A 25,791-nucleotide genomic window follows, 5' to 3' on the forward strand; every position below is an offset into this window, starting at 1 on the left:
TAGATTCCCCTCTATCCAAATGCCCTAACACTGTCTTCAGGTACTACGTGTATACGTGGAGAACTGCCGCAAGCAGCTGAATTCGATACTTCGGTGGCAAAGGCTGTCTTCGGTCAGCCAACTTCACAGTACTACGTCTACAGTACTGTAGTATTTATATTTATAGCTTCAATCGAACATATATAAAGTAGGCAAACATAATTATCCTTCAAAACGATATAATCTACTCCAAGTATACAAGTACTCGGCGACCTCGGACCATTTTATTGTTCATCCCCTCCACTTTATCTCCTTTTGCCCCGTCTAGGGTTCGCCTCATTTTCTTCTTCTCTTTTTTCCTTTTTTTTTCTTTTCTCTGGCCATTTTCATGCTGATGATCTAGGTTATCAGGTAGACAATCGGAACTATACGGCTTGAACACTATACGAGGTTACTATTTTTATTGCGACGCTCTCCTCCGCTCACTCGACGCCCACCCCCGCGATTCTCCAAAAATCTGGCCCTGGACACATCTTCCCGGGACAGCTTTCATAGCTGTCCCGATCTGTCGTTGCTGCAAATAACTCCAACAGATCTTGATCTGGGAGTCAGAACTGATCCATCACGTTCGCCCTCTCCATCCGAGCCTGCCCCGCACAAGCGATCAAAAACAAAATCCGTCTCGAGAAAAGCGCGCGGCGTCATCGGCAAAGTTCGAGCCTTTCAGCGCATCGCTGCTGCTAAGATGACGCATCCCACGATCAAGATCGATACCAGTTTCCCCGCGATCAAGCGCGGACTGCCTGAGAATGATGACGCCGGCCTCGATATACTCGCGGATCAGGACAACCCCAGGCTAGAAGCTGGCAATACGGAAGATGTTCCGCCATTCCTATGCCAAACTGTCTCAGGTGAGTGAGGGGTGCATCGTCTGCCTATCGGAGAAAAAAAAGAAAATATAAAAAATAAACATACTGCATGTGGAATATAACTGACCGCTTCCTTGTTCAGAGATTCATGATAAGTTCGAGGAACTCGAATGGTTGCAGCGTTCACGGATAGCGGAGGGTTTGGGGTCCAACGATCCTTTGAATGACTGGGTTCTCTTTGCAGACCCCAAGGTTAAACAGAGAAATCGGTATTCCGATGTTCAGGCGTGGGCAAATCGCCGAGTCCACCTGCGGGTGGCCGAGGGCGAGTGTGATTTCATCAATGCATCTCCGATCAGACTGGAGGATTCGGTGACAGGGGAAGAAAGAAGATACATTGCGACCCAGGTAGGTTTCGAAAGTTGCTGTGAACCTCAACTCTGGTGGCTTACAATAATCCAGGGACCGAAGCTTGGACATATCGCGGACTTTTGGCACATGGTCTTCCATGAAAGTCAAGAGGTCGGCGTGGTCGTAATGCTTACCCAAACTTTCGAAGCGGGCCGGGAGAAGTGCGCTCAATATTTCCCATTGGACACAGAGCAGGCCTCGATGGTATTGTTGGCAGAGGAGTCGGAAGTTCTCTTCGATCCAAGCGTTCAAGTGGAGCCCGGCGTTTTGGGCAGGGTGACCTTGTTGGAATCGACTTTCGATGCTAAGTCCCGATCCGAAATCCGCAAGCTCGAACTGGCTATCGGCTCCGAGTCAAAAATCGTGTGGCACTTCCTTTTCGCCGGCTGGGCCGATTACTCCAAACCTGAAGGCAGCGATCGCCAAGCCCTTCTCGACTTGATCAAGCTGTCAGCCTCCAAATGCCACCCTGATAATCCCCGAATCGTGCATTGCAGCGCAGGGGTGGGTCGAACCGGGACTTTCATCGCACTCGACCATTTGCTGCGCGAGTTAGAGTCGGGCCACCTGCTGGAAGTGCATGATCCGGACATCGACCCCGTTTACGAAACTGTCGATGCAATGCGCAAGCAACGTATGATGATGGTCTACAATGAGATGCAGATGCAATTCATCTACGAAGTCCTCCGTGAACAGACCGATCGGAAGCTAGGCAAGATCCCGGAGTGGGACTCACAATCCCCCGGCAGCGAGCAACGATCTGCTAAAGTTGCCAGGCTTGATTATGAGGATTACTTGCCAAGCTCGAAGCCGGAGCTGGAAGTTATGCCAGATCGTGTCCATACGCCCACCAGAAGCTTGTCTGGTACGGAGGTTTCTGATAATGAATGATATCCCCTCGGTCTCCTTGACCTGTTAATTATACACATCACAAATGGTGATTTATTAAGTCGCATCCCATGGCATCCGGTGTTTATCTGATTTCAAACCCCTTTGGGCGATTGCCTGTTTTCGATGTCTTCCTCCTACCTGATACATATTTTCCTTTCCTGTTGAAATACCCCCCGTCTGTTGCTTTGGTTATTCTCTTCGTTGGATGTAGTTATCTTGCCTACTGACTAGCATTGCCAGTCTTGCTCTAGAGCTACTGTATATTAGCCAATGGTGATATTGTCTTCCTCGCGGACTGTTTTGAGATGTTGCAACGTGCAGTACGCAATACTATCATATCCTCTTTGACTGCCGGGGCAGTATCTTGCCCCAGGGTAAATCCATGTTGTTAGCGTTTCCATCGTCATATAGCATCCCCATTATCTTCCAGATTATCGACATCACTGTGAATACTTGAAAGGAACCAGAGTATGTTTTCACTGTTCACCTATATACTGGAATACACGATGCGCTTGCCCATGAAATACTGCTGCCCCAACAAGGCACCTGAGCGTGGTATAAACATATCAATTAGAGAAGTGCGCAACTGTCGCGCACAACACATTCGAGACTGCTATCATATCGACATGAGATTCAGACGTGAAATCCTTAGCATAAGAACAAAGAGTATAAGCAACAGCAGAAGAGAAGGTCGCAATGCATGGCTTCTGCTTTCCAGAGTACAAAAGGGCGTGTCTCGCGCCAACGAGACCCCCTCTCAATCCTTGCGCTTAGCCGCAGCAGGAATTGCAGCAGGCTGACCACCAGCCTCATGGTACGTAGGAGGAGCAGTTTCTCGCTCGGGAGTCGGTGTTTCTTCCGTATCCCAATTGTCCACTGCGTTTTCATCCCAATTGTCGACCTCGTGCTCGAGAGTCATCACACCGGATTCCTGCGGGCCCATCACCTGCGAGTCACGACGGGAGCTACCGGCGACACCGCCAAGCTCGACATCCTCCGTGCCTTCCTCCATTAAGCCATACCGACTTTGCCGGCGACGTTCCATCATGCGCCGGTGATACCAGCCGCAAAGACCGACGGCACTTAGACTGCCGACAACATTGGCAAGGATATCGTATAGGTCGAAGTCACGACCATTTGGAAGGGAGCCCTGCACGACCTCCGAGCCAACACCCAGCCCTAATGTGCAGACTAAAAGGGTCACGTGTAACGTGCGACGACGCGTGGTGTCCAAGATCCAATAAAAGGGAACTGTGAGCAGGAAGAAGATAACGAGGTGGAGGAATTTGTCATTTGGCTGAAGCTGGCTCGGTATTGATGAAGATGCGCTGTGTGGGAGAAGACCGATGTACCCGGCTAAGAAGAGCAGCACGACGAAGGCACCTTGGCAGCTGTCAGTGAGGATCGCCGGAATCAGCTAGGCCGAAGCTTACCTGCGAAAGGGTATCGGATGCGCATGACGGTCGGGGTCGCGTAGGGTCGCGTATGCGAGAGAGAATTGAGACGAAGCTTTGTAACTTCTTTTGGGATGGATGATGTTCAGTCCTCGGAAGAGCTGTCAATGTCAATTGTGGAGGTCAGCCCCAGCTGCTGCCTTGTGCGTCATATGCGGAGCAATGAGGCTCTGGTTCACAACAACAATGAATCAGAGTGGGGATGGGATTGAATAGAGAAGTTGAATAGGATTGACTCAGTGAAGACAATATGGAATCAGTCAATGAGGAACAATAGCCAACTAGCCATTGATCAAGACGAACAGTGAAACTGTGAAAGCATATAAGATCTGCCACGTGACTCCGCCTTTGTGCCCTGTACTTCATCCCCGTCCAGAGAAACTTCCTATGAAGCTCCCCCGGACCTTCATCATCAAACCTCCGCCTCACCCTATCATTTATCGCTTTTTTGACATCGTCAGTAGATATAACTGGCATTGTTCTATATCTCTATGCATTTTGTCCCTTCTCCGACTCCCGTGTCGCGTCCGATCGGCCCGTCATCCTAATCGCGGAGAATCGAGTCCCGCCCGCCCCAAAGCCGGGGTTTTGGAGCGAGCATGTCGCTCGGCCACAACGCCTGGCCTCCGGGCAACATTCGGCCCCCGGATGACCTCCAGGACTCTCCCAGTCAAGTCAATGGCTTAGTCAAGACATTGTCTGGCTCGCGGACACCCCAGATTCGCGGTTCTGTTGGCGCCGAAGGGCCGAACCCTAGCTCGGCATCGGAAGCCGATATCATGCCCGAAGAAGATCCGCGCATCGCTCAATTCCGCGACCTGTATCGCCGCAGTGAAGCGAAAATAAACGCTTTGTTCTCTGGACATCACTCGGACGATAGCTTTGCCGCGACGGGAGAGCCTGTGGAGCCGTCCGAAGCTCAGCCCGAACGCGTCGATGATGCGCCGCCCCCTTCCACCGCTCCACGCAAGTCTACCCGAAAAGTTGACGACGATGACTACGACGATTACGATGAAGACGAAGATGAGGACATGGAGGACGCCGCCGAATCGCCTCTGAAGACAAAGTCCGGCGCGTCGCAGGAGCTCCGTAATGCTGCGCCAGCCCCCGTCCCAGTATTTCGGCATCTACCAGTGCAGATGGGCTCAAAGAATCCAAGAAGGAAACAATGGAGGATCTGCGGAAGCAACTTGAGGAAGACAAGAAGGCGACGGAGGAGGCTGCTAGAAAGAGCTTCCACACTCTTTTCTACACCCTTGAGAATGATCGGGATGCCATGCTTGATCAACAACGATTGGAAGAATCTGAAAGACAAGTTGAGGCAGAGATATCCGGCCAGGCTGAGATGGGCAGTAACAATGCCTCGGCTTCCAATGGCTACAGCTCCTTGAGTAACACCAACCTGGGCGCCTCCAGTCTGACTTTGAAAAACCTCATTGCACGCATTGATAAGAAACGTGATCGGGTGCAGGCATCGGATGCTGAGCTGCGAAGCTTGCTGAGCGAGGTTCGCAAAAACCGCAGCAAGTGGGCAAATGAGGACAAGGTCGGTCAGGAGGAGCTCTATGAGGCCGCGGAAAAGGTTCTCAGTGAGCTCAAGGCCATGACAGAGCATTCCACTGCTTTCCTGACTCGTGTCAACAAGCGTGATGCCCCTGACTACCATACGAGTAAGTTGCTTTTGTCCCCTAGATTTGATATCATCCACTAAATTCGTACTAGTCATTAAACATCCGATGGATCTTGGGTCAATGACGAAAAAGCTGAAGGGTCTGCAGTACAGATCCAAGCAGGACTTTGTCGATGATCTTACACTCATTTGGGCAAATTGCTTGAAATACAACACGAACGCTGAACATCCTCTCCGGAAGCATGCACTTTACATGCGCAAGGAAACCGAGAAGCTTGTTCCTCTGATTCCAGATATTGTCATCAGGGACCGTGCCGAAGTTGAGGCCGAGGAACGTCGACTACAGCTGGCCGAAAACGATGGCGCCGAGGAAAGCGACGATGAGCCGATCATGTCCTCGCGAGGTAGAAAAGCCCCCGGAAAAAAGACCGCGAAAAAGGGAACTGCTCCGTCTCGTAATACCCATAGCGGCTCTGAGGACCCGACCAGGGCTCCCAGCGCCCAACCACCTGCGCTGGCGCGTGCAGACTCCGATGCTACCGGAGAAGCAACTCAGAATGGATTCTCCACGCCACCTCCTGGATCTAACACGCCATCTGACCCTGCTGGTCCAGGGCCGATGCCTGCCGGGAGCCAGGATGATGCGATGGAAATGGACGCTCCGAGTACGTCAACTACTGCGCTGGGTGCCATGTTACTTCCAGCAGGTGTAGAAGCGGAAGACCCGGAATATAAAGTCTGGAAGCAAGTGACCAAAAAGGATCGAGCGCGCGTTGCGGCGGAGCGACACCGTCTCCTACGAGGAGACAAGCTCAATACCGAAGAGCCCGCTCTTCTCAGAACCAAAGCTGGCATGCGCCGATGGCTTCGGCACCAGAAACAAGCTGCATTGGAAGGTGACAAATCTCGCGATGGTGACTCCCAAGCCATCGAGCCCGAGGCTGCAGGTGAAAGTCTTGCGGAGGGCATTGAGGTGGAGGAAGACCAGATGCTGCCTTATTATTACGATGTTATGTCTGGCGTTCCTGATCTCCCGGAGCGGCTACTCTGGAAAGAAGATGCTCAAGGCAACGTTGTTGATGCCTCTGAAGAGTTCCTCAGGATGCTTCCAAAAGGTTCATTCACGCAACCGGATAGCAAACTGACTCGCAAGATGAACTCGAACATGCGACAGGTGCAAGACACCCGCAAGATCTGCTCGAAGATCGCGATTGTCAAGCAGATGCAGCTCCAATCTCAGGTAACGAAATGGTCCTTCTTTAGCGCTCAACGCGTTTACTAACTTTCTTTCAGATGTATCAAAATCAGTTTCAGAAGTACCAACCCGAGCCATTTTCCGAGCAAGATGTTGAACCGCATGTCATGAATGACAACGGTCCCGTCATTGCTCCCTGGACTTGCCGGGCAGCATTGCAGCGCTCAGTCGCCAAGGTATTCTATCATACTGGCTTTGAGGAGTATCAGCCATGTGCGCTTGAAGCTGTTACGGACATTGCCGCCGACTTCTTCCAGAAACTGGGAGCCACATTCAAATCTTACATGGAAACACCCAAGGTTTCTGTCACCGAGTCGCATGATCCTACATCTCCCGCCACCGAATGGAAACCGGCATATACCCAATCTGAGATTGTCCTGCACACCTTGTCCACTGTCGGAATTCACATCGACGAATTGGAATCCTACATCAAGGATGATGTGGAACGTCTGGGCACCAAACTTGCCACCGCTCATGATCGCCTCAAATCACTCTTGACCGAACTTCTCCGGCCCGCTCTGGAAGGCGGCGAAGACGGCTCCAACGCGTTTGCGGATGGCAGTGAGCAGTTTGTGGGTGGCGACTTCGCCGAGGACATCGACGAAGACTTCTTCGGTTTCAAGGAGTTAGGCCTGGACCGCGAATTCGGCCTCTCCACGCTCAGCGTGCCATTGCATTTGCTGCAAAATCGCATGTTCAACGCAGCCAACCCGCAGAACGCGAGTGTGTCGCAGGCTGTCACCCTCTTCCCGGTTCCGCCCCCATACCCACGTATCTCCACAGACAATGTGTCTCAGCAGATCGGACTCCTCCAGAACTTCTTCAAGGGCAAGCTGGACGCAAACAGGGACGAACCTCTCGTGGAAGACCTCGAGCTGCCACCCAAGCAGCGACCAATGGCGACCAAACCCCGTCTTCCGGGCTCTGGAAAAATCCCCCAGGCTGGCCTCCCTGGTCTTACAGCCAGCCCGCAGAAACGAGCTGCTCCGCCGGCGGCATCCAAGGCTGGTGGGATGGAGCCAAGTAAGAAGAAGGCCAAAAAGAACAGCGGTGTGGCCCTTGAAATGCCTAACTTCCAACCCGACGAAGCTAATGAGCTGGCAACAAATGGCGACTTGAAGCCGGACGAGAACGGTCTCGGTGATGGCGCTGGTGAATCGCTGATCAACGGAGTGTAAGACACGACTTCCAACTTCCAGGCTCGGGTTAGGTAAATGAAGCTCTACACATATGGTGATGTTCTCAGGCCTTTCTTTTGCATTATTTCCGCATACCTGCATGTGTTTTTTTTTAATTTCCCCATTTTCAAGAAAGATGCTGTTGCTACTTCTTGTCAGATACCCATCGATGGAGGGGAAGCACCCAGAGGCCTCTTTCAGATGGGCCTTAAACTCCTGATACATAATGCAGTCCTTGTATTTCACGTTTACATTGGTTCTTTTACTTTCTCTTCTTCGTTTCTTTCTGTCCTACATCTCAGGCTGTACCATAACGTTCCTTGGGACCTTTTTCCCAGAATACACTACAACCAATTCATACGAATCTTCCGCGAGTTCTTTATAATCTCCATTCCTCATCTGTCTTTTGCCATGTATACCTAGTCCACCGATATCCCGGGCTTATTCCAAGCATAAATAGCCCACTAAACATAAGGTCCCAACTCTAGACATAACCATCATCCACCACCTATCCCCCATCCCTTTGCCTCAACACCGAATGATCCCCCTGCCACAAAAACGTCTCCCCCTTTAACCACCTCCTCCCCCTCTTCCCCTTCCGCCTCCCCTCCCTCATCCACCACCCCAAACTCAATATAACAAGGACAAGCCTCAAACCTCCCCTCCCCAACCCCACAAATCCTCTCAAACAACTCCAAACTCCTAATCTCCCCCGCAACACCTTCAACCACACTCTCAGGCGGACCCCAGACCAACACCGGCTCTTTCCCATGCATCATAACGCTATACCCAACAACGCGCGCAGGCCGGAGACGCGGTGCTTCGGATTCCGGGAGTTGGAGGACGCGCGCGAGGACGGATGGGTCCATTAGGGGGCCGTAGAAGAAGAAGTAGCCTGGTAGGAATGGACCGTTGGTGGCGGAGTCTTTGGGGGCTTGGGTTGGGTCTGATTGGAGGTTTGATTGGATTTGGGGATGGGATTGGCCGATTTTGACTCGGGTTGGTTTTGGGTGTTCTTCTGTTGGGTTTAGGTGGCTTATTGGGGAGGTGGTTTGGTTGGTGGTCATTGTGGTGGGTTTGGGGGTTTGCTCTGGGTTTGGGGGTGTAGTTGATGTTTATGAATGATATATGGCTTTGGATGGGTATTGAGGTGGAGGTATGAGTATGAAGGGATATGATGGAGGCATTACGTCGGGCTCAACCAAACCCTACATCTACCTACATTGGATGCCATTGACTACATTCCATACAAAGGATAAAGGAAACAGTTGACGATCATACTGCAGAGTGCTCACCCACCCCACAGTATGACCTTTTTTTATTTTTTTAAAAAAATTTTTTCTTTTCATAAGACTATGGTAAAATCAAAAGGGTCCGATCCTCGCCTTCAACTGGTTCGTAAAAGACAACTGGCACCTAGGACCCTGATAAATCCATAACCATTCCCATCAAATAGATAGGCCATCAGCCGGCAAACAGATCGTTCAAAGCGAACAACCTTCACTGCGACTGGAAAAGATAAAAGCAAATAAAAGGATGAAATCATCGAATAATAACCGCAAATCCCCGGAAGGATTTCATCATGGAGTCAACAAAGGGAACCTCTGTCTGAGACCATGGAAATGTCGAGATAGACTCAAATGTACCACATGCCAAGAGCCAGTCGGTTCGAGGTGCCTGCAATGGGAAGCAGTCTCTCGGCCCGGGGCTCCTTGGGCTTGGGATTTGTCGTTGGCACCTCTACTCCACTCTGAGGACCAGCGGTAATAGGGATATCCTCATGGTGACGAGCACGAACGGAGATCAAGTGCGCATAGTAGATAGCAGGATGCACTGAGACAGAGGTGGTCGAACGAATGTACTGGTAGCAGTGGTCATTGATCATGCCCTCAAGGTCATTGGGATTGAGGCCTATCTCATCCATCAGAACATGGTAATGAACCGGGCGTGCAGTTCCCTGCAGGGCAATGTGCGTGTAAAGCAAAAAGTCCCAGTCGTGTGCGCTAGTCACATCCCGATCAACGAGGGTGCCCGGCAGTGGGCCACCGTGGGGGTCACAGTTTGCACGAACATTGGGGTTAGGGAATGCCCGAAGATGATGGCGCTTGTTGGCGACAATCACACACATCCTGCCTTCCCAGATCGCCCGCCCACATGCATGTGCAAGAGCGTTTTTGACCGAAGGGACCTCCTCCCTAAGAACTTTTTGGTATTCAGACACCGACACGCCATCGCGGAAGTAATAAACACATTCCGGAGGCTTCCCTCGCCAACGGTGGCCCTCCATTCTGCGACCATCGGTTTAAGAATGTCTTCCACTACCTTGTCTTTGATAACTTCGACACGAAAGTCGTTGACCTCGCATCCACCCATGTAGCGAGTTGCACTCACGTTGGCCGAGACTGACATGGCTGCCAAGGATGGCGTCCACACACCCAGCGTCGGATGAGTGACATCTGCTCCGATGATCATGGACTTGGGAGGCAGAGCGGAGCCCTTTGACTTCGGGATAGCGCGAGCAGTGACTCCACCAAGCTTTGCATTCACCTTCATCAGAACATTTGCGTGGTATTGGGGCCTGTTGTCAATGCAGTGTTGAGACTGGAGCACCTGCGAAGGGCAACCGAACCGGCAGTCCGAAGATCTCTTGAGGCGGAGATAGACCCAGGAGTCCTTGTTAGGCACGATCCAAACCATGAGCTGTGGCTCCCGCTGGAACTTCAGTGAGATCCCCTCATAGAGATTTTTGACACACTTGCCAACATCTTCGCTCATTGCCTTGACCAGGGGATATTCGTCAACCTCCCCGCCCATCTGCCTGTATATCTTGATGAAATGTTCAACCCACAGGAGGACCTGGTCATGGGTGATACCTTTGCGGTGACCGGCGAAGTATCCGACACCCCAAGCCTCGAGGGCCTTTTCATTCGGCTTGTAGAACTTCTTACCACGAAGATCCCACTTACCGGTGTGCCTTGGGTTGAGTTTGGCGTTGCCCCCAAACTGAATTTCAGGGCTCGGCAGCAAGCGGGCCTTGGTCTTGATCATTTTCTCACTGATTTCCATGCCGTAGTGTTTCAACATATCGTCGTTCTTGTGCTGGAGAAGTTCCTTTGACTGGCATATATTGGCCAGTCGCTTTTGTGGCTTGGTAGCGCACCACTGAATCATCTGCGCCGTTTGCATGTCGTCAAGCTTCCAGCGGTATCTTTGGAGGCCTTTGATGACCAGGAACTCGGCAGGGTAATAACAATTCTCCTTTTGCATCTCGACCATAAGCATGTTGGGGTACTCCAGGCGGACGTTGTAACGTTTCATAAAGTATTCCTCAATGTTCATGTTCTTCGTGATTCCGGTGACCTTGTCCGTATAATTGATGGTCTTGTCCCTGGGTCTGCAATGCATCAAGCCCTTGACGATAAAGGATTTGTAATCGTAAGGGCAACCTTCGTAGTTGGGCGTCACTCGAAGACCCTGGATCCTCTTGCTTGCCTTGGCGAAGTGTGGCGATTCCTTCAAGCCTCCCCACTTGTCGCGTGTGCTCTGAAGAGCCCGGACCATAGCCTCCTTGTCATTCCAGTTACCAAAGTGCATCATGATGCCCATGAGAGTGATGCGAGAAAAGAAGACGCAGTGGGCGACATCAACGTTGAGAATCAGTCCTCCCTGGTGTGAAAGGTCAGTCTATTGAACTTGCTGTTTAACCAAGGATCGAAACTTACAGGAGTTGGCCTGATAGCTTGATAAATGCCTCGGTAAACAGAAGCACCTCTGTTGGAAAGTGGCTGGAAAAACTCCTGTTTCAGCATCATGTCGTCCAGCTTGTCAAAGAAGAATGCTCGCTTGATCGCAGCATGCTTCTTGGTGGGCGTTTCACGAAGCAAGTGATCAAGAAAGCCTGCCATGATTAGTATGCTGGAAAGTAGAATATAGGAAACTAGCGAGAAAGTGAAACGACTTACTGAGCGACTCGATCACCGACTCATCGAGATCATGGCGGCCTCGCAGCCAAGAGGCAATCACGCGCAGGTCGACCTTTTTCCTTAGAACGAGCGACATTCTGAAGCCAGGCCACCGCCCGTGCTTCTCCACATCCTTGGGTTTACGACCGTGACCTGAGTTGAGGTCCCCTCGGGTAGAATCACGCTTGATGTCAACGACCTCATGCCAGTCAGAAAACATTTCTGTCGACCTGCCATGAAGAATATTAGAAAATTGTCAGAGGTAGGTCTGAATGGGTGATCTCCTTACCAGCAGATCTGTCCACCATCCCAGATTGCATTAGGTAATTTTGTCTTTCGGACCTGACTGTTCCAGGCCTTCCTGAGGATCCGTCTATCCGTTTCGATTGTTTCTCCTTGAACAACATTTACCTGGATATCGGTAAATGATTAGCAAAAGGGAATGAAGGCATGGCATTAAAACAAAAGAAAGAAACATCGTGCCTACCTCGTACTGGTAAACTGCCCTTCTTGGAAAAGTAGTGATAGGGTACGCATTCATCATGACCTCGATCTCCCTGCCGGCAGTGTTGTAGCCCTTACGGGGATCGAGTGGAGTCTTGCATATGATATCCTGAAGAAAATGATTAGTACCTTGATAACGGCACACGGAAACTTGGTTATCTTGTTTATGCACGTACTTTACCCGTCTTGAGTCTGAACCGATGCCATGGAATGTCGATGTTCATGCATTCATCCCAGTGGATCGTAGCGTAATCCTCGGTTTCCACAAACTTATCCTTGTGCATCCTGTGTTGTTCCCAGACGGCCACTCTCAGGCCTTCTTGGATGAGACGTTCATGATTGGCCTTTTCCTCGTCTGTCCAGTGTTCTGGAACTTCGGGGGGGGTTGGAGCGCGGCGGATGGGTGAAGAACCACTGTCGTCGGAGCCAGCATCATGCTTAGGCTTTCTCTCGCCGGTCTCGGGGTCAATACGGGTTCGGCGCATCCAAGCAGTCAATTCTGCTTCTTTTTTGCGCCTGGCTTCTTCCGCTAAATTGGCCCTGTACTCACGTAGCTCCCTAACTTGGCGTTCGCTCAGAGGCATTGGCCGTTCAGACGATGAGGACGAAGAAGAAGAGCTACCCATTGTGCCAGAAGGAACATATCGGCGCTCATAGCGAGACAGACGCTCGTCTTCCTCATCCGAGGTATTGGATGGCTTTGGAGGAGCCATGTTGGTAAAAGAGAAAAGCTCAGAAGTGTCGGTAAAAGGAATCTGTTTCGTCACTTGTCAGCATCAGTGTACCAAACTTTTTGGTCTGGAGTGCAGTTGATGGCGTTTCAGATGCCGGAAATGAGGTTCGTGCAAGAGTCATAAGGTTCAATGCTGTGGATTAGAAGAGTGAAGAGGGTGGAAGGAGGGTAGAAAGAACAATAGGTGATTCCGTTCAAGCAGGAAGACAAGTTGATATGAACCGGAAGCGAGAAAAAATAATTCAGAGATAACAGGCAGTGGCATGGATGGGGACTGTTCATCACTTACCAGGCTTGAGCAAACCTAAGAAGAAGACACCAGAGTTATGAGAAACTCCAGGATCGAAGTAGTAGTAGAGGGTGAAGAAGGAAGAAGGAAAAGAGAAGAAGAGAGGAGAGGAGGGATGTTTTATAGTTTGACTTTGGGACAGGCAGATGTTACTTCCGAATTAGGCAATGTCAGGTAACAAACATAACGACTTCTTGTACATCAGATGATCAGCATAGCTATGTCGAGGTCACACCACGTGACAACACCCTTTCCACCTGTAGATAGAGAGGCTCTTCTCTCTTCTCCTTTCCCTTCTTCTCTAGAGGTCCTTCTGATAGCAGCGAATAAAACACACAGCTTTTCTCCCTGACTATCTTCGATACTGCGCCTCGTGTAATATACCAGATTTCAGGCCAAGCTAAATGGCTTTTCCTTTCTACTTTAGTACCCGCACATGTTCCCTGTTTTTTTCTCACTAGCTGGGTTAGAACATCAACCCTGGAGCCCGTAGTTAAACGAAGTCTAACTAGTTAACTATGTCTGTTTTCTTATAGTCCGGCTCACTAAAAGTTCCTAATAATTACTAGGAAGGATAAGAAATCAAGCAACAAGGCACTTTGGCGGAGTGGTTAACGCGCTGCCCTGCTATACATTAATTGTGAGGCAGTTCCCTCGGGAGCGTGAGTTCGAATCTCACAGGTGTCGTTTGATTTTTTTTTGTTATTCTTTTTGTTATTCTTTTTGTTTTTCTATCTTATTTGTTATGTACGACTCATTGCCCCGAGAAATTGTCTAATGAATGAGTTATGCCATGGCTAGATCCTAGACAACCTGGCTTACTGTTCCGAACAATGCCCCGGGGCCACAGTCGCGTCAGGCCCAGGGTAGCCATTTTGTCTATATCAACAATTACGCTAACTGTAACTACAAGAGCTTTGACTATTGTCGCCATCGCCTCGATGTCGAGGCAGTATAGTATTCCCGAGAGACCCTTCGCCTCAGCGCAGGAATCCGTGTACTGACTGCGGAGTTGTCGACAGGGGACCGGGAAGCAGTTTCCCACAGAGCGTTCCTATGTCGGTTGTTTGCAAATCCTTGTGGTCTTGGGAGATCTTGTCTTGTACTAACTCGTTAGGTACTCCCGGTTGAGATCCTGGGGGAACACTGTGTGCCCTGGGCAGCGAACGAAGATAATACCTTAAGATCATCCGGTGTGTAGCTGCAACTGATGGCTTGGTCTCTAACCTGGTGTGGTATTGGCTATTGGGTCCACCATAGCACCTTAGGAAAAGAGTGCCCATTATCCCATGCTTATCTGATATGGACGAGGCTGTCGCTTCCCTGGATTCTTTCACAGCCCAATCGATATTCCCTTGATATAGCAACTTGCCATCCAGCTGTCTAATTGCAGGCTGTACTGGAGTGGGTGAGTACCCTTTCGGCATAGATAAGTACTCGAAATCCAGATTGCAAGTCGTTCCGTACGGTACTTTCGGTTTCTGTAAGATCGAGCCTGGCCTGTGATGTTCATCCCCCGTTCTTGCTCACGATATGCTGACGGATTTATCAGCGATCCGGAATGGTGACGGCAGTAATGGGGTAGTGGGACCTCCTGTGGCCCTAGGCAGGTGTACTAAAAGTACCTTTTCCTGCCGTTGATGTGCCCCAGGCTCTTTCGAGCACTAACACTGAGTTTCAATGCGTGCATGAGTTTCGCATGAAACTCGTTCGCGGGTGGTGTGGCCATCTTGTTGTTCCCTCAATAGATTCTGACCTCAATGCCCTGTCTGGAGACCTGTCAAAAACTTTGGTTAAGAGAACTGGGAGAGGACCGTATTGTCGGAAATCTGGGGGGCGGGAGAGAAGTGACCGAGCGAAACAAGCTGGAAAGCCTGCACTACTGGGACGGAGAAAGACACTTGTGGCGCCCTCGTGAGTCGTGACACCTGAACGACCAACGATGCTATTATATCTGTGTATTCCAGGTTTCCACCATGGTTCCTGTATGTCGGAGTCAGGTTATCCTTTGGACGATAGCTGGATTGTAAATGGTGCTATGGGCGTCCATATGGGGGAAGTAAAGCGACGAAGCCCCCAATATTGTGAGCCCAAGGAGAGCATCTCGCCATCTTTATGGAATATACAGCACTGAATTCAGACATTCAGTCTACATCCCCGAAGATAGGCTGGGATTTGCGGTAGGTAACCCCATTTTCAGGGAATGGCAGGATGGTCCGTTCCTATATATATCTGCGGGCTGCAATTGAACCTTAACCCTTGATCAGGTAGTAATTGTAGGTGTCTATATCCAATGGATACGACCCTCGATTTTAATGATGTGACTGAATATATGTAAACTATCATCTGGTTTGATTATAATTCAACAATGTAAGTGACTTAGGTTCTTCCTGGTCGTAGAAGACGTAGGTAGGTAGGTACGGAGTATAAAAACAAGGGGAGGGAGGGAACCAAAAAATCGACACCTGTGAGATTCGAACTCACGCTCCCGAAGGAACTGCCTCACAATTAATGTATAGCAGGGCAGCGCGTTAACCACTCCGCCAAAGTGCCTTATTGCTTGATTTTTGAGCAAACCGGTAAACCAAAACAATACGAATTGCGATATATTCTCTGTCCATACTCCGTACAGATATTGGATTTCAATTCTCAAGCTACCAACTCTGTTACGTGCCAGTTCTCTAAACAAAAGAGTGCATTGTGCAATCGAACTAGAACAACAAATACGAAGAGAAAAGGAAAAGAGAAGAAGAAGCAAGGAATCACTTTTCAACTCCCATCTCGTCACAGCACTCGGACTCAACAACCAGTCCTGGAACCCCCTCAACGCTCTTCATAAGACGTCTGATCGTCACACTAAGAACTGCATTATTTGGTATCAAAATATGGCTTCCTTTAACGTCCGGCAGCAGCTGGGCTCTGGCCCGGTTGCCTATGGGTCATGTGGACGTGCTAAGCTGAGTTCATTCAACCGCGTTCCTCGCCCCGATCTGTGGGCTTCCCGTGGTGTGGTGTGACTGGTGTCAGTTGGATGGTTTCCATCTCCTTCAATAGTCGCGGCGCGGGTGCGCGCTGTTTAAAACGGATAGGTTGTTGTTATGTGTGAAGGAAGAAGAAGAAACAAAAAAATCGACACCTGTGAGATTCGAACTCACGCTCCCGAAGGAACTGCCTCACAATTCAATGCATAGCAGGGCAGCGCGTTAGACCACTCCGCCAAAGTGCCTTACTATTAATAAGCCGATAGTTCTCGGCAATCTAACGCCACGAGCGAGCGATGTCTGGTAAAAGCGATATTTCACAACGTTATGCTAGGACACAGTGCATTCCGACAGAAATATGACCAGATGCCTGAGCGATGAGGGGAATCCAAACCGGGTATGAATTACGTACGACTACGGACTAGAAAATTGTCTAGAGAAGACCAATTTCAGCATATCCAAGCATGTATAATGCTCATACATACTTGGTAGATTCATTGTGGAATTATCTGCCTGCTTGGAACTGTACAAAGCATGATCGGGATAAAAAAAACCAACCAGAAGCAAGCAATGTGAACTGGGACCATATTGAAAATAATATCAGGTAGATTAACGCCGATGAAAGATGCAATGGGGTTCGGAACAACTGCGTGAGCCCCGACCGTGTCTCATGAAATGCCCATCAGAGCGAAGGAAAAAGGCGGTGGGTCATCAATGCCAAAGACAAATCGGGATATTTTGCGCGCCGGAAATGAAAGGGATTGCCGGACAGAGGTCAATAGATTGTACACAGAAATCGGATGGGTGAGTTCCGAGGGCGAACGAGCGATCAGGGGCTCAACGGTAAGCGCCTGGGTGAGGTATGAGTAAATTTGGGATGCAGTCATGCAAATAAGGAGAGGAGATGGGTGATCTTACCAGAGTACGGATTTCCCCCACCTTGGGTTTGGCCTCCACTAGATCCGTGTACATTCTGTGGAATTTGAACTTGGGAAATGTCGGAAGGAATGTCAACGTGGCGAAGAAGTTCGACCATCTTCTCGGGGGACAGGCGGGCAATGTTGTACGAAGACGCAGCAGGGATGATGCTCAAAAGATTGACCACCTCGCGAGGCAAGGGAGCTGGAGAACCTTGCGGCCTGTATGAGACGGATTGCCCATTCAGCTGTTGCACACGCTTCGGCTGGTCGAGGCGCCGACCTTGAGCGCTCTTCATAGGCGAGTCGGCACGAATGAATTTTCGTGGGCGATTTGAATCATCATCAAATTCGTCAGTAGGATATGCTCGCTTTGGTGAGTTGAGTGAGGTATCCATGTATCTTGCCATGGGAGAGCCGTGGACATCCGGAGGGAATCCTGTCATGGTCATCTTTTGCCGGGTCTGGGACGGTGACAAGATCAGTTGGACGGATGTAGGGTCAAATATGCTGTTAGAGTAACGACTAGCGAATTGCTCAAGAGCAGGATCCTCCGGGTAAAGTTCGCGCATGCGAGTCTCCAGATTGATCACCTGGGTGAGATCGCCGTAGCGAGATTCGTAACCATGGAGGAAGGAAAAGATAGGTTTGGCTTTGTGCACGTTCTCGGGGTTGGACGCTAGCTTCCTGACCGTGGTTTCAAAGACGGCTCTGGCATCTTTGGTGGCGGTCAGTATGGTTTGGAACTATGGATCGAGTGACTTACTGATAGTATCATTGATGTCAAGAAGATGTTTCAAGTATTCGAGCGCAAAGTGTTCATCCTCCGGGAAGAGTTTGGCGCCTCTCTCGAAGATCTTAGTCGCTGCAGGATCTTTATAGCAATGGTACTCCATCAGAGCACTGGCGATATAGACGTCGCTGGTGATGCGACCACGCTTCCGGGCTTCCGCGAAGACCTGGCGCGAGCCCGCAATTTCTCCTGGTTTGCCCTTGCCCTGGATTCGGCGCATGGAGCGCATGAGTGCAATCCATGCAAACGAGATGGTCTTCGAAATGATATTAATTTGAGTAGAATGAGCCTTGCGCACTGCATCGATCTGCTCCTTCTTGGCCGCTTCTCTTTCCTTGGCTTCTGGATCAGCATCGTCCTCATCCTGAGCCTGGCCTTCGGCATTGGTCGATGGGAAACTGGCTTCGATACGTGCAACATCCTGGGTTTCCTGGTCACGCGCCTTGCTGATCAATGCATAAAGTGCATCAAGCAGCTTATCGTACGGTTCCCGAACCTTCTGCGCACGTTTGGCGGAATCTTGTTCAGACTCGGAAGCAACCTCGAGTCTATCGGCGCGCTTGAATGCCAAGAGACAACTCTCTGGGTTAGCTTCAATGCCCTTCTTCAAGAAATCCGTCCCGTCATCCTCCAAATCATTCTGGAAGCAGAACTCGGCAGCATCGAACCACATTTCGGGCAAAAATGTCATTGCCATGAGAGCCTGTTTGTAGAAATACACCACGCGTGACTTATAAGCAGAAAGATCTTCCTCTTTGAGAACCAAGGGATCTTGCTTCTCCCACGCCATCCAGCGCTTCCAGATATTTGCCTGTGCTGCGAATTCCACATCGCCTTCAGAGCCTGGAAGAGGAGGCAGCGGCGGGAGCGAAGTGCGGATCAAGTCCCGAGTGATATTCTGCAACTCGGTGTATGAGCTGCGCGCAGTCATGTAGGATGATGAGTGTTCTTGAAGGAATCGTCGACCCTAATATTGAAAGTCAGTAGGAGGTATCGGGTCAAGTGTTTGCCAACTTACGGTGACTTTGTTTAAATTCATTTCAAACTGATCGTACTCCTTCCAGAGAGTATTAAGAGCTTGAGTTGGCACGCCGAGGGCTCGTTGGTACGCTTTCCGGAGAAGATCCATCTTCTGCTGGTCTTGCCATCCAGGTCCACCGACAACACCTGGACCGGAACGGATGAATTCGATGTAGTCTGTCCAGATGTTTCCAGAATCCTTGTCCATCCCGACATATTGAATTGCCAGATCGTAAGCAGATGAGATTGTTTTCCTCGCCTGCTCAGAAGCATCTGTTGTCAAAGGATTACGACGTCGGACGTAGTCGAGGTAAACAGACCAGAGCTGGACACTGGGAATGGAGAGGAGTGTTCGGTTGAAAATCTGCTCCAGGCGGAAGAATTCATTGAGTTCAGACTCCATGGTGGCATATGCCACCCATTGATCAGCCTATGATTCGATTAGCCATCTCACTTTGTTCTGACAAAGGCAAAGAAAACAGGGAAGAGAAAGCGAGCAAATGTGAGCGTACCGCCATAGGAAACACCTCGAAGAAACGATCGTAGGTCTCGCGCGCAATGTCTAGCCTTCCGCGACCTCTGTGCTCGGCTATTAGCTCCAACCAGGCAGGGATGTCACCTCTGGGATCTTTCTGGATGCGATCTTCCAGTATTCCCACACGGTCATGAGCCAGCCGACCCTTGGCAGCAGGGGAATCAGGTACAGGAGTAGAAGTAGTACTGTTCTGCATGGTTGCGGATTGCAAATCTTGCGCAGCCCAGTGCGATTGGACAGGAACAGAAGAAGGATCAATATTAGAGACAGGAGCAGGAGAATAAGAACTATTGGCAACATCTGGTCCACTGGCAGGTGTCTGCTCAGCAGTGTGTGAAGATACATCCGGGGGAGTATTTTGATTTGCAATTCCTGAGCTGGGATCTTCAGACATTGTCACAGGCATAGCATCAGCATCCTCGCCCCCGAGTACCGCCGGCGGCTCATAATCCGCATCACCCTGGTCATCCTCATCATCAACCTCGAATCCCCCAATAGTTCTGGCCCTGGGTGTCTCAGTGGCACCAGACAGTTGCATGGGGGTCGACGACTCAGCACGTGAAGGGTCCTGGGAAGGCTCGACAGAAGCGCTGGTCTGGTCAGCCTCTGTTTCTGGCGCGTCGATCGCATTGGGGACGGAATCTTCCTCGTCATCTGCAACAGATGCATCAACGGGGCCTGCTTCAAGCTGATTGCTGTCGTTGATAGGATTCGAGTACTGTCCTTCCCAACCCTGTGAGGGGTCGTATTCATCCGAGTCTGCATCTGAGTTATCGCCATGACCATCTTGCTCTGTAGAAACCTGGGGTTCGGCAGGTGTAGCTTGCTCTTGGGGGAAAGTGGCTTCAGCTTCGTCATCAGCCATGATGAGCAAAGGTTGCGATGATCGCAAAGTGATGGAGAGATGTGAGTAAGTAGCTAGTGAAGTTAAAGGTCCGAGGCGCAGATAAGAGCAGGGTTTGCGTGACGATGTCGGGGGGTTAAGTGAAGGTAAATCAAATCATTCGAAAGGTCAAAGGCTAAAGGTTGAACAAAGCCTGAGGATATCAATATACTTGGTAGTACGCAGTCAATCGCCAAAGCTCAAAGGGAAAGATCGAATGCAAGTTGCCGTGGTGAAATTAGGGTCACGTGCGGGCGGTGAATGTCAAATGCGAGGGACGCGAAAGGCGCGTCGATCGATGGGCTCCTCGCATTGTGCTAACTAGAGGGGTCGAGAGTGAACTGCATTCTTGTGGACCTGTTTATTTCTCTGATTTTCTCTTATAATCTCTCACTTTTGTTTCTTTCCCCCCTGTTCATACAATTCCTTTTCTACTTCTTCACCCTCAAACACGCGTACATACTCTCATATCTTATCACGATGTCCGTCGTCTCACTCCTCGGGGTGAAAAACCTCAACAACCCGGCGCCTTTCACCGCCCCTTACCAATTCGAAATCACCTTCGAGTGCCTCGAGCAGCTCCAGAAGGGTAAGTGGTGACCATTGTTTGTTTTTTGTATAGTCCTCTGACAGTTTCAGATCTGGAATGGAAGCTCACCTACGTCGGTTCCGCCACTTCGTACGTTTACACTTCATCCCTCCCTATCTCCCATCAATTTTTCAAAGTCTAACGTGCATAGGTCCGAGTATGATCAAGAACTCGACTCCCTCCTCGTCGGCCCCATCCCGGTCGGCGTAAACAAGTTCATTTTCGAGGCCGACGCGCCTGATGTCAAGCGCATCCCGACTTCCGAGATGCTGGGCGTGACCGTCATCCTGCTTACCTGCAGCTACGACGGCCGAGAATTCGTCCGGGTGGGATACTACGTGAACAACGAGTACGACAGCGAAGAGCTGGCAGCTGAGCCCCCTGCGAAGCCCATCATCGAGCGCATTCGCCGTAATGTCCTCGCTGAGAAGCCCCGTGTGACCCGCTTCGCTATCAAATGGTGCGATCCCTTGTTTTGTTTGTTTACATGGCGAGTGGAGCCTTGATTGACTTTTTTTCCTCCAGGGATTCTGAGGACTCTGCCCCTGCCGAGTACCCCCTGACCAGCCCGAGGCCGATGGTCTCGACGATGACAGCAACACTTATGGTGCCGAGGAGCGCGAGCTCGAGGCTGCATTGCTCAAGGAGCTCGAGGAATCCAACAAGCCTGCTGAGGGTGATGACCAGGAGATGGAAGGTACCGACACCGCTGCTGGCAAGGATGACGAGGAAGAGGAGATCTCCGATGCCGAGAGTGAAGATCTCGAGGCGGAGAGTGATGATGATGAGGATGATCTTGATGAGGAAGAGGGTGGCGAGGGTGATGATGATGTAGAGATGGGCGACGACGCCGAACAGAAGGATGATACCGCTAAGCCAACTCACGAGGCGCAACCCGAGCTCATGGTACACTAGATCGAGGTGTAACACGGGCTCGCAAGGTGTTTCTTCCCTTTCTGCATTCCCATTTACGACAGCCAGAACGCAACGTTTATGACCCTTGAATTTATATTCCAATTTCTCACCCCCGGAGGCCCCAAGGGCATTGTTACCATAGGTCTCTAGAACTGACTTAATATTGAAACCGGCTACCCTGCAGCCTGGCATTCAAATTCCAAATGTTCTTTCAAGTGCTCGCAAGGCATAATTGACTCCCAACAGCCCTTCCGGGTTGGCCACAAGAAGTAGTAATGGTACTTTCTAGACAGAATTGGCATGAAGAATGCTCAACCTGTGTATTCTTCGTTGAATCCACAAGTCCCAAGACATTATTTTACGAAGTATGTATTCATCGCCTCCATGGCAACCTTGAAGAAATCGCGCTAAACCTAGTAGGAATTGAGGTCTAGGCATGTTGGATAATGTTTCTCATTGCCTCCTTCAACTAGCCAGGCGCAAATACTCATGTCTCCATCTATCTTTTCTTCGACACTTCCACATACCGGGTGCAAATAGAGGAGGTAGAGTTGCAAATTGATCTATCACGGGGTTTTAGATTTCACCCTAACCTGACGCCGAAAAGTATGTAGGAAGATAACACCTGCAGCAACCAATTTGGGAACCCTTTTCACTGAAGGACAAGCCTAGAGCCCAAACTTCGAACCAAGCACTGTAAATGACCGGTCAGCGACATGTATGCAAGGGGTAAAATACACTTTAGATGGTGATGGGAGGGCAGAACGACTTACAGCCTAGAACAGCCTTCTTCTTCTGGGACTGTACATACTTGCCAACATCGTTAGCAAAGCCACTGCTGTTCTCCTCTAGTCTCTCCATGCTATCCCCAACAATATTCAGGCGCTCTGTGCGCTCCTGGACTTGACGCGACATATAGGACCAGTATCCTTCCTGGCTACCACCTTGCTCGGGCGGTGGGGCTCGTCCCTCCCGTAGGGCTTTTCGGCGTTCTTCGTCCTCGAGCTTCATTTTCTCAACCATTCGCTTGGACGGGGGTCGCTCTGGGCCGCCAACTAGATTCCTGAGTTAGATTCGATTTGCCATTGCATTTGTATGGGGTGACATACTCAGAATGTCCATGTCAGCCGGCGAGATATATTGTGTACCGGAGATCCATTGCAGGTTGGTAATGGTAGGACGTGGGGGAAGCTGTGCTTCTGGATTGAAAAGCCGATCCTTGGAAGGATGTCTGTGAGCAGTGTTAGCACCGTGAGCCAGACATTTGATAGGAACCACATACGATTTGTGTCCAGCTCCCCAGACGTTGAACATTCCGATTTCTGAAGGGCCGGTCCATGTCATGATATTTCCGGTAGGTGTGATGCATGCTTCCGAGAGGCGTCGCATATCCGCAATATGGTTGATCTTGGCGCAGCCGATATCTCGAAGAGCGGGAATTGAGAATGCGCGTGCGTTACCGTCACCGAAGAGTCCGACCAAGCTGTAGCCTCGTCCTTCGGTCTTGACGACTGCTGCTGAATCACAGATGTAATCTTCCCAGGATTTATGAGCGCCCTTTGAGGTTGGAGGCTTGAAAATGCGACAGCCAGAGGCAGTCACAGCAATGACAACACCGTCGACCTTTATGCCGTTCCTCAAGCCTCCAACTGCACTGGGTGTAGCTAAAGCAAGACCACCGGAGTCAGCGTCGATGGGGATGACGGCTACCACGGAACCTTCGACTGCTGTTGATCCAACGAACACTGCTTCATATGTGCCGTTGGAAGCAGGAAGAATCTTGAACGTTGCCACAATTCCCCTACTTGTGCCAACAAAGCAGCAAATGCTTGAGTAGTCTAGGAGACGATTAGCACATTGGTCCAATCCATTGGCTGTAGTTATTATGCCTACCATCACCATCCAAAGTCATCACACCAAACTCAATCTGAGTGGGCCAGTCGGGTTGATGTTCCTCTGAGCCACGACCCTTACGGAAACTGGTTCGCTTCTGTGACTTGATAATGTCTGACAGATGCGCGGTATGGATGACGGCGGGACCTCGCAGATCGATGATCACCAGAGCGCCACCTTGGTATCCGGCCGCCACGAACCCAACTTGCCCATGCTTCACCGCCGTCACCGGACCTAGTTGCATATCCAAAAGAGTAAGGGGAAGCATCCCTGTCTTGAGACCTGGATCTGTTCGCTGAGTAATTGGAGTCAGCTTCCCTGGCCCTTGGTTGGCACCAGGAGGCTCTTCACGTCCGTATGAGGGGTTATTGCCCCATCGGAAGATAGCAAGCTCGCCGGTCTTGAGTCCAATAGACATTTCACCTGAGGCACTTGCAAGACACATTTCGGTCACTTCAATATTACTGACTCGGCCTATGGCACGGGCAAGATCAACTTGAACGACATCGCCGTTCTCAATCTCATCGTCATGTCCACAGTCCCAAAACCGGACAGTTCCGTCTGCATGTGCCGTGGAGATAACGTTTCGGTTCTCAAAACGCTTGAGGGGATTCTTGGCTTCCTTGCCACCCATCGCAAATTTGGGACCCTGCAATCGGCGCTCTTTCAGACCGAGCCATACTGACCGGTCAACGGGTGTGAGCACGGCTTTGTTTACAAATGGATGAACGAAAGTGAGGAACGGATGAAGCATGTTAGTGGGGGTGATTGTATGTCCGCTGGGGAAACTTAGGGAAATGATCTCTCCTGAGGATAGCATGGCAAGCAGTGCGATTGGATCGTGAGCACCATTGAAGTATGGCGAGGATCGAGGGATGAGACAGAAGTCGACAACCTTAGCTCCTGGTGGAACCGACAGGTTCATGTGTCGTCGTGGGTGTTCGAAGTAGTTAGACAGGATTTGCCAAGAAGAGGTTTGATAATTGGGGGTTGAGCCCATGTCCAGGAACACCAGTCCTTTGGTTTGATCATTCACTGGTCGGCCACCAGCCACGAGGAGACCGGTATCGTCTGGATTACCTTTGGCACACCAAATGACCTTCGTGATTGGCTCTTTGGGTCCGGCGGCCTCTATAGGTGAGCTTGGTCTGCATTGGTCGACATTGGCTGTCTGGACTGTCCGTGCATGGAGCTTACGACCATCTTTTGTATCCCAAAGTACTAGACTAGAATCTTCGTGAACTGTTAAGATAAAGATCCCGTTGGGGTGCCAGATGGCGTTAGTCAATTTTGGCCTGCGCACGTCGTGGCACGGTAGGGAGTCACCACCCGGGGCCCCTGGAGGGATGTCGTATATGAAGTATTTCTGTGCAAGATTTTGCTTAAATGTAAACGTCACTGCTCCCTCTGGATATCCCACCAGGATCTTGCCAATGTCTCGTGGGGAGAATTCCAGCGACACAACGGGGAAGAACCTCGCGCGTGGGTTGCGTTCCAACCACAGGTTCGGAACCCTGAACGGCGTCAATGACTCCCGATCCAGATCATACGCGATGATTTCACCTATCGACATGTTAACCTCCGTTCCACTTCTTGCCGCTAGCATAGAACCGACCATTCTGCAGTCCAATAAACGCATAATCCAAACTCGGGTCCGTCAACAAAGCAGTTGCCTGGCCGGGTGGAGCATAGGAGACCACCAGGCAACCCGTCTCCAGGGAATATACGCAGATTTCATTCTTAGAATCGATGCTAACAAGCCTATCGGCGCAAAATCGGAGAAAGCGCGCGGACGCCTTGCGCGGGAACTCAAAGACCACTGCGACTCGCCGTTGACCAAAGACATAGATCTGCCCACTTCCAAACGAAGTATCACTGGTACCGACGGCGATGAGGGATTGTACGGGGTCGTACGCGATAGCGCTAATCTGTGAGTTCACGCCACATCGTGCAAACTAAGAGCATCAGTGTCAGTTGCCGGACCGAGGATGCATGGGATTGCCGACTTACATCGTCGAGGAGGAACAATTCTGGGGATAAACCCTCAGACAGGTCCCTTTGAATACCAGCTTGCTTTCCACGCAGGAACTGAGCCATCCTGCGATAGACT

The 25,791-nt window shown here is 50.5% G+C and overlaps 8 protein-coding genes across 8 annotated transcripts; 3 read left to right on the forward strand and 5 right to left on the reverse strand.

Moving 5' to 3' along the window:
• Positions 1–724: 724 nt before the first annotated feature.
• ptpB (tyrosine protein phosphatase PTP1) lies at positions 725–2,150 on the forward strand (the record flags this gene model as incomplete). Its single annotated transcript, XM_056665618.1, has 3 exons — positions 725–890; positions 991–1,256; positions 1,311–2,150. 3 exons carry the CDS (start codon positions 725–727, stop codon positions 2,148–2,150), a joined length of 1,272 nt encoding a protein of 423 aa, XP_056522568.1.
• Positions 2,151–2,907: 757 nt separating this feature from the next.
• Positions 2,908–3,608, reverse strand: N7515_004875 (VanZ family protein; the record flags this gene model as incomplete). The annotated part of the gene is made up of 2 exons (XM_056665619.1): positions 2,908–3,533; positions 3,584–3,608. The coding sequence occupies 2 exons, from the start codon at positions 3,606–3,608 to the stop codon at positions 2,908–2,910; spliced, it is 651 nt and encodes a 216-aa protein (XP_056522569.1).
• Positions 3,609–4,203: 595 nt separating this feature from the next.
• Positions 4,204–7,667, forward strand: N7515_004876 (SAGA histone acetyltransferase complex subunit SPT7; the record flags this gene model as incomplete). Its single annotated transcript, XM_056665620.1, has 4 exons — positions 4,204–4,679; positions 4,739–5,274; positions 5,327–6,474; positions 6,528–7,667. The coding sequence occupies 4 exons, from the start codon at positions 4,204–4,206 to the stop codon at positions 7,665–7,667; spliced, it is 3,300 nt and encodes a 1,099-aa protein (XP_056522570.1).
• Positions 7,668–8,164: 497 nt separating this feature from the next.
• On the reverse strand, positions 8,165–8,734 carry N7515_004877 (gamma-glutamylcyclotransferase family protein; the record flags this gene model as incomplete). Its single annotated transcript, XM_056665621.1, has 1 exon — positions 8,165–8,734. One exon carries the CDS (start codon positions 8,732–8,734, stop codon positions 8,165–8,167), a length of 570 nt encoding a protein of 189 aa, XP_056522571.1.
• Positions 8,735–9,303: 569 nt separating this feature from the next.
• N7515_004878 (putative eukaryotic translation initiation factor eIF-2C4) lies at positions 9,304–12,846 on the reverse strand (the record flags this gene model as incomplete). The annotated part of the gene is made up of 7 exons (XM_056665622.1): positions 9,304–9,862; positions 9,916–11,333; positions 11,390–11,565; positions 11,630–11,859; positions 11,919–12,040; positions 12,117–12,242; positions 12,310–12,846. The coding sequence occupies 7 exons, from the start codon at positions 12,844–12,846 to the stop codon at positions 9,304–9,306; spliced, it is 3,168 nt and encodes a 1,055-aa protein (XP_056522572.1).
• A 4,173-nt stretch (positions 12,847–17,019) lies between these two features.
• rna14 (cleavage polyadenylation factor subunit RNA14) lies at positions 17,020–20,266 on the reverse strand (the record flags this gene model as incomplete). Its single annotated transcript, XM_056665623.1, has 4 exons — positions 17,020–17,771; positions 17,820–18,813; positions 18,865–19,296; positions 19,379–20,266. 4 exons carry the CDS (start codon positions 20,264–20,266, stop codon positions 17,020–17,022), a joined length of 3,066 nt encoding a protein of 1,021 aa, XP_056522573.1.
• Positions 20,267–20,764: 498 nt separating this feature from the next.
• Positions 20,765–21,788, forward strand: asf1 (nucleosome assembly factor ASF1; the record flags this gene model as incomplete). The annotated part of the gene is made up of 4 exons (XM_056665624.1): positions 20,765–20,873; positions 20,924–20,963; positions 21,025–21,350; positions 21,427–21,788. 4 exons carry the CDS (start codon positions 20,765–20,767, stop codon positions 21,786–21,788), a joined length of 837 nt encoding a protein of 278 aa, XP_056522574.1.
• A 668-nt stretch (positions 21,789–22,456) lies between these two features.
• On the reverse strand, positions 22,457–25,778 carry N7515_004881 (uncharacterized protein; the record flags this gene model as incomplete). The annotated part of the gene is made up of 7 exons (XM_056665625.1): positions 22,457–22,482; positions 22,562–22,843; positions 22,898–23,019; positions 23,071–23,626; positions 23,682–25,244; positions 25,297–25,636; positions 25,692–25,778. The coding sequence occupies 7 exons, from the start codon at positions 25,776–25,778 to the stop codon at positions 22,457–22,459; spliced, it is 2,976 nt and encodes a 991-aa protein (XP_056522575.1).
• Between the last annotated feature and the right edge of the window lie 13 nt (positions 25,779–25,791).

The sequence above is a fragment of the Penicillium bovifimosum genome (genome assembly GCF_028826915.1).
Source record: "Penicillium bovifimosum strain IBT 22155 chromosome Unknown utg000004l_segment0_segment0, whole genome shotgun sequence".
In the NCBI taxonomy this organism is placed as follows: Eukaryota; Fungi; Ascomycota; class Eurotiomycetes; order Eurotiales; family Aspergillaceae; genus Penicillium; species Penicillium bovifimosum.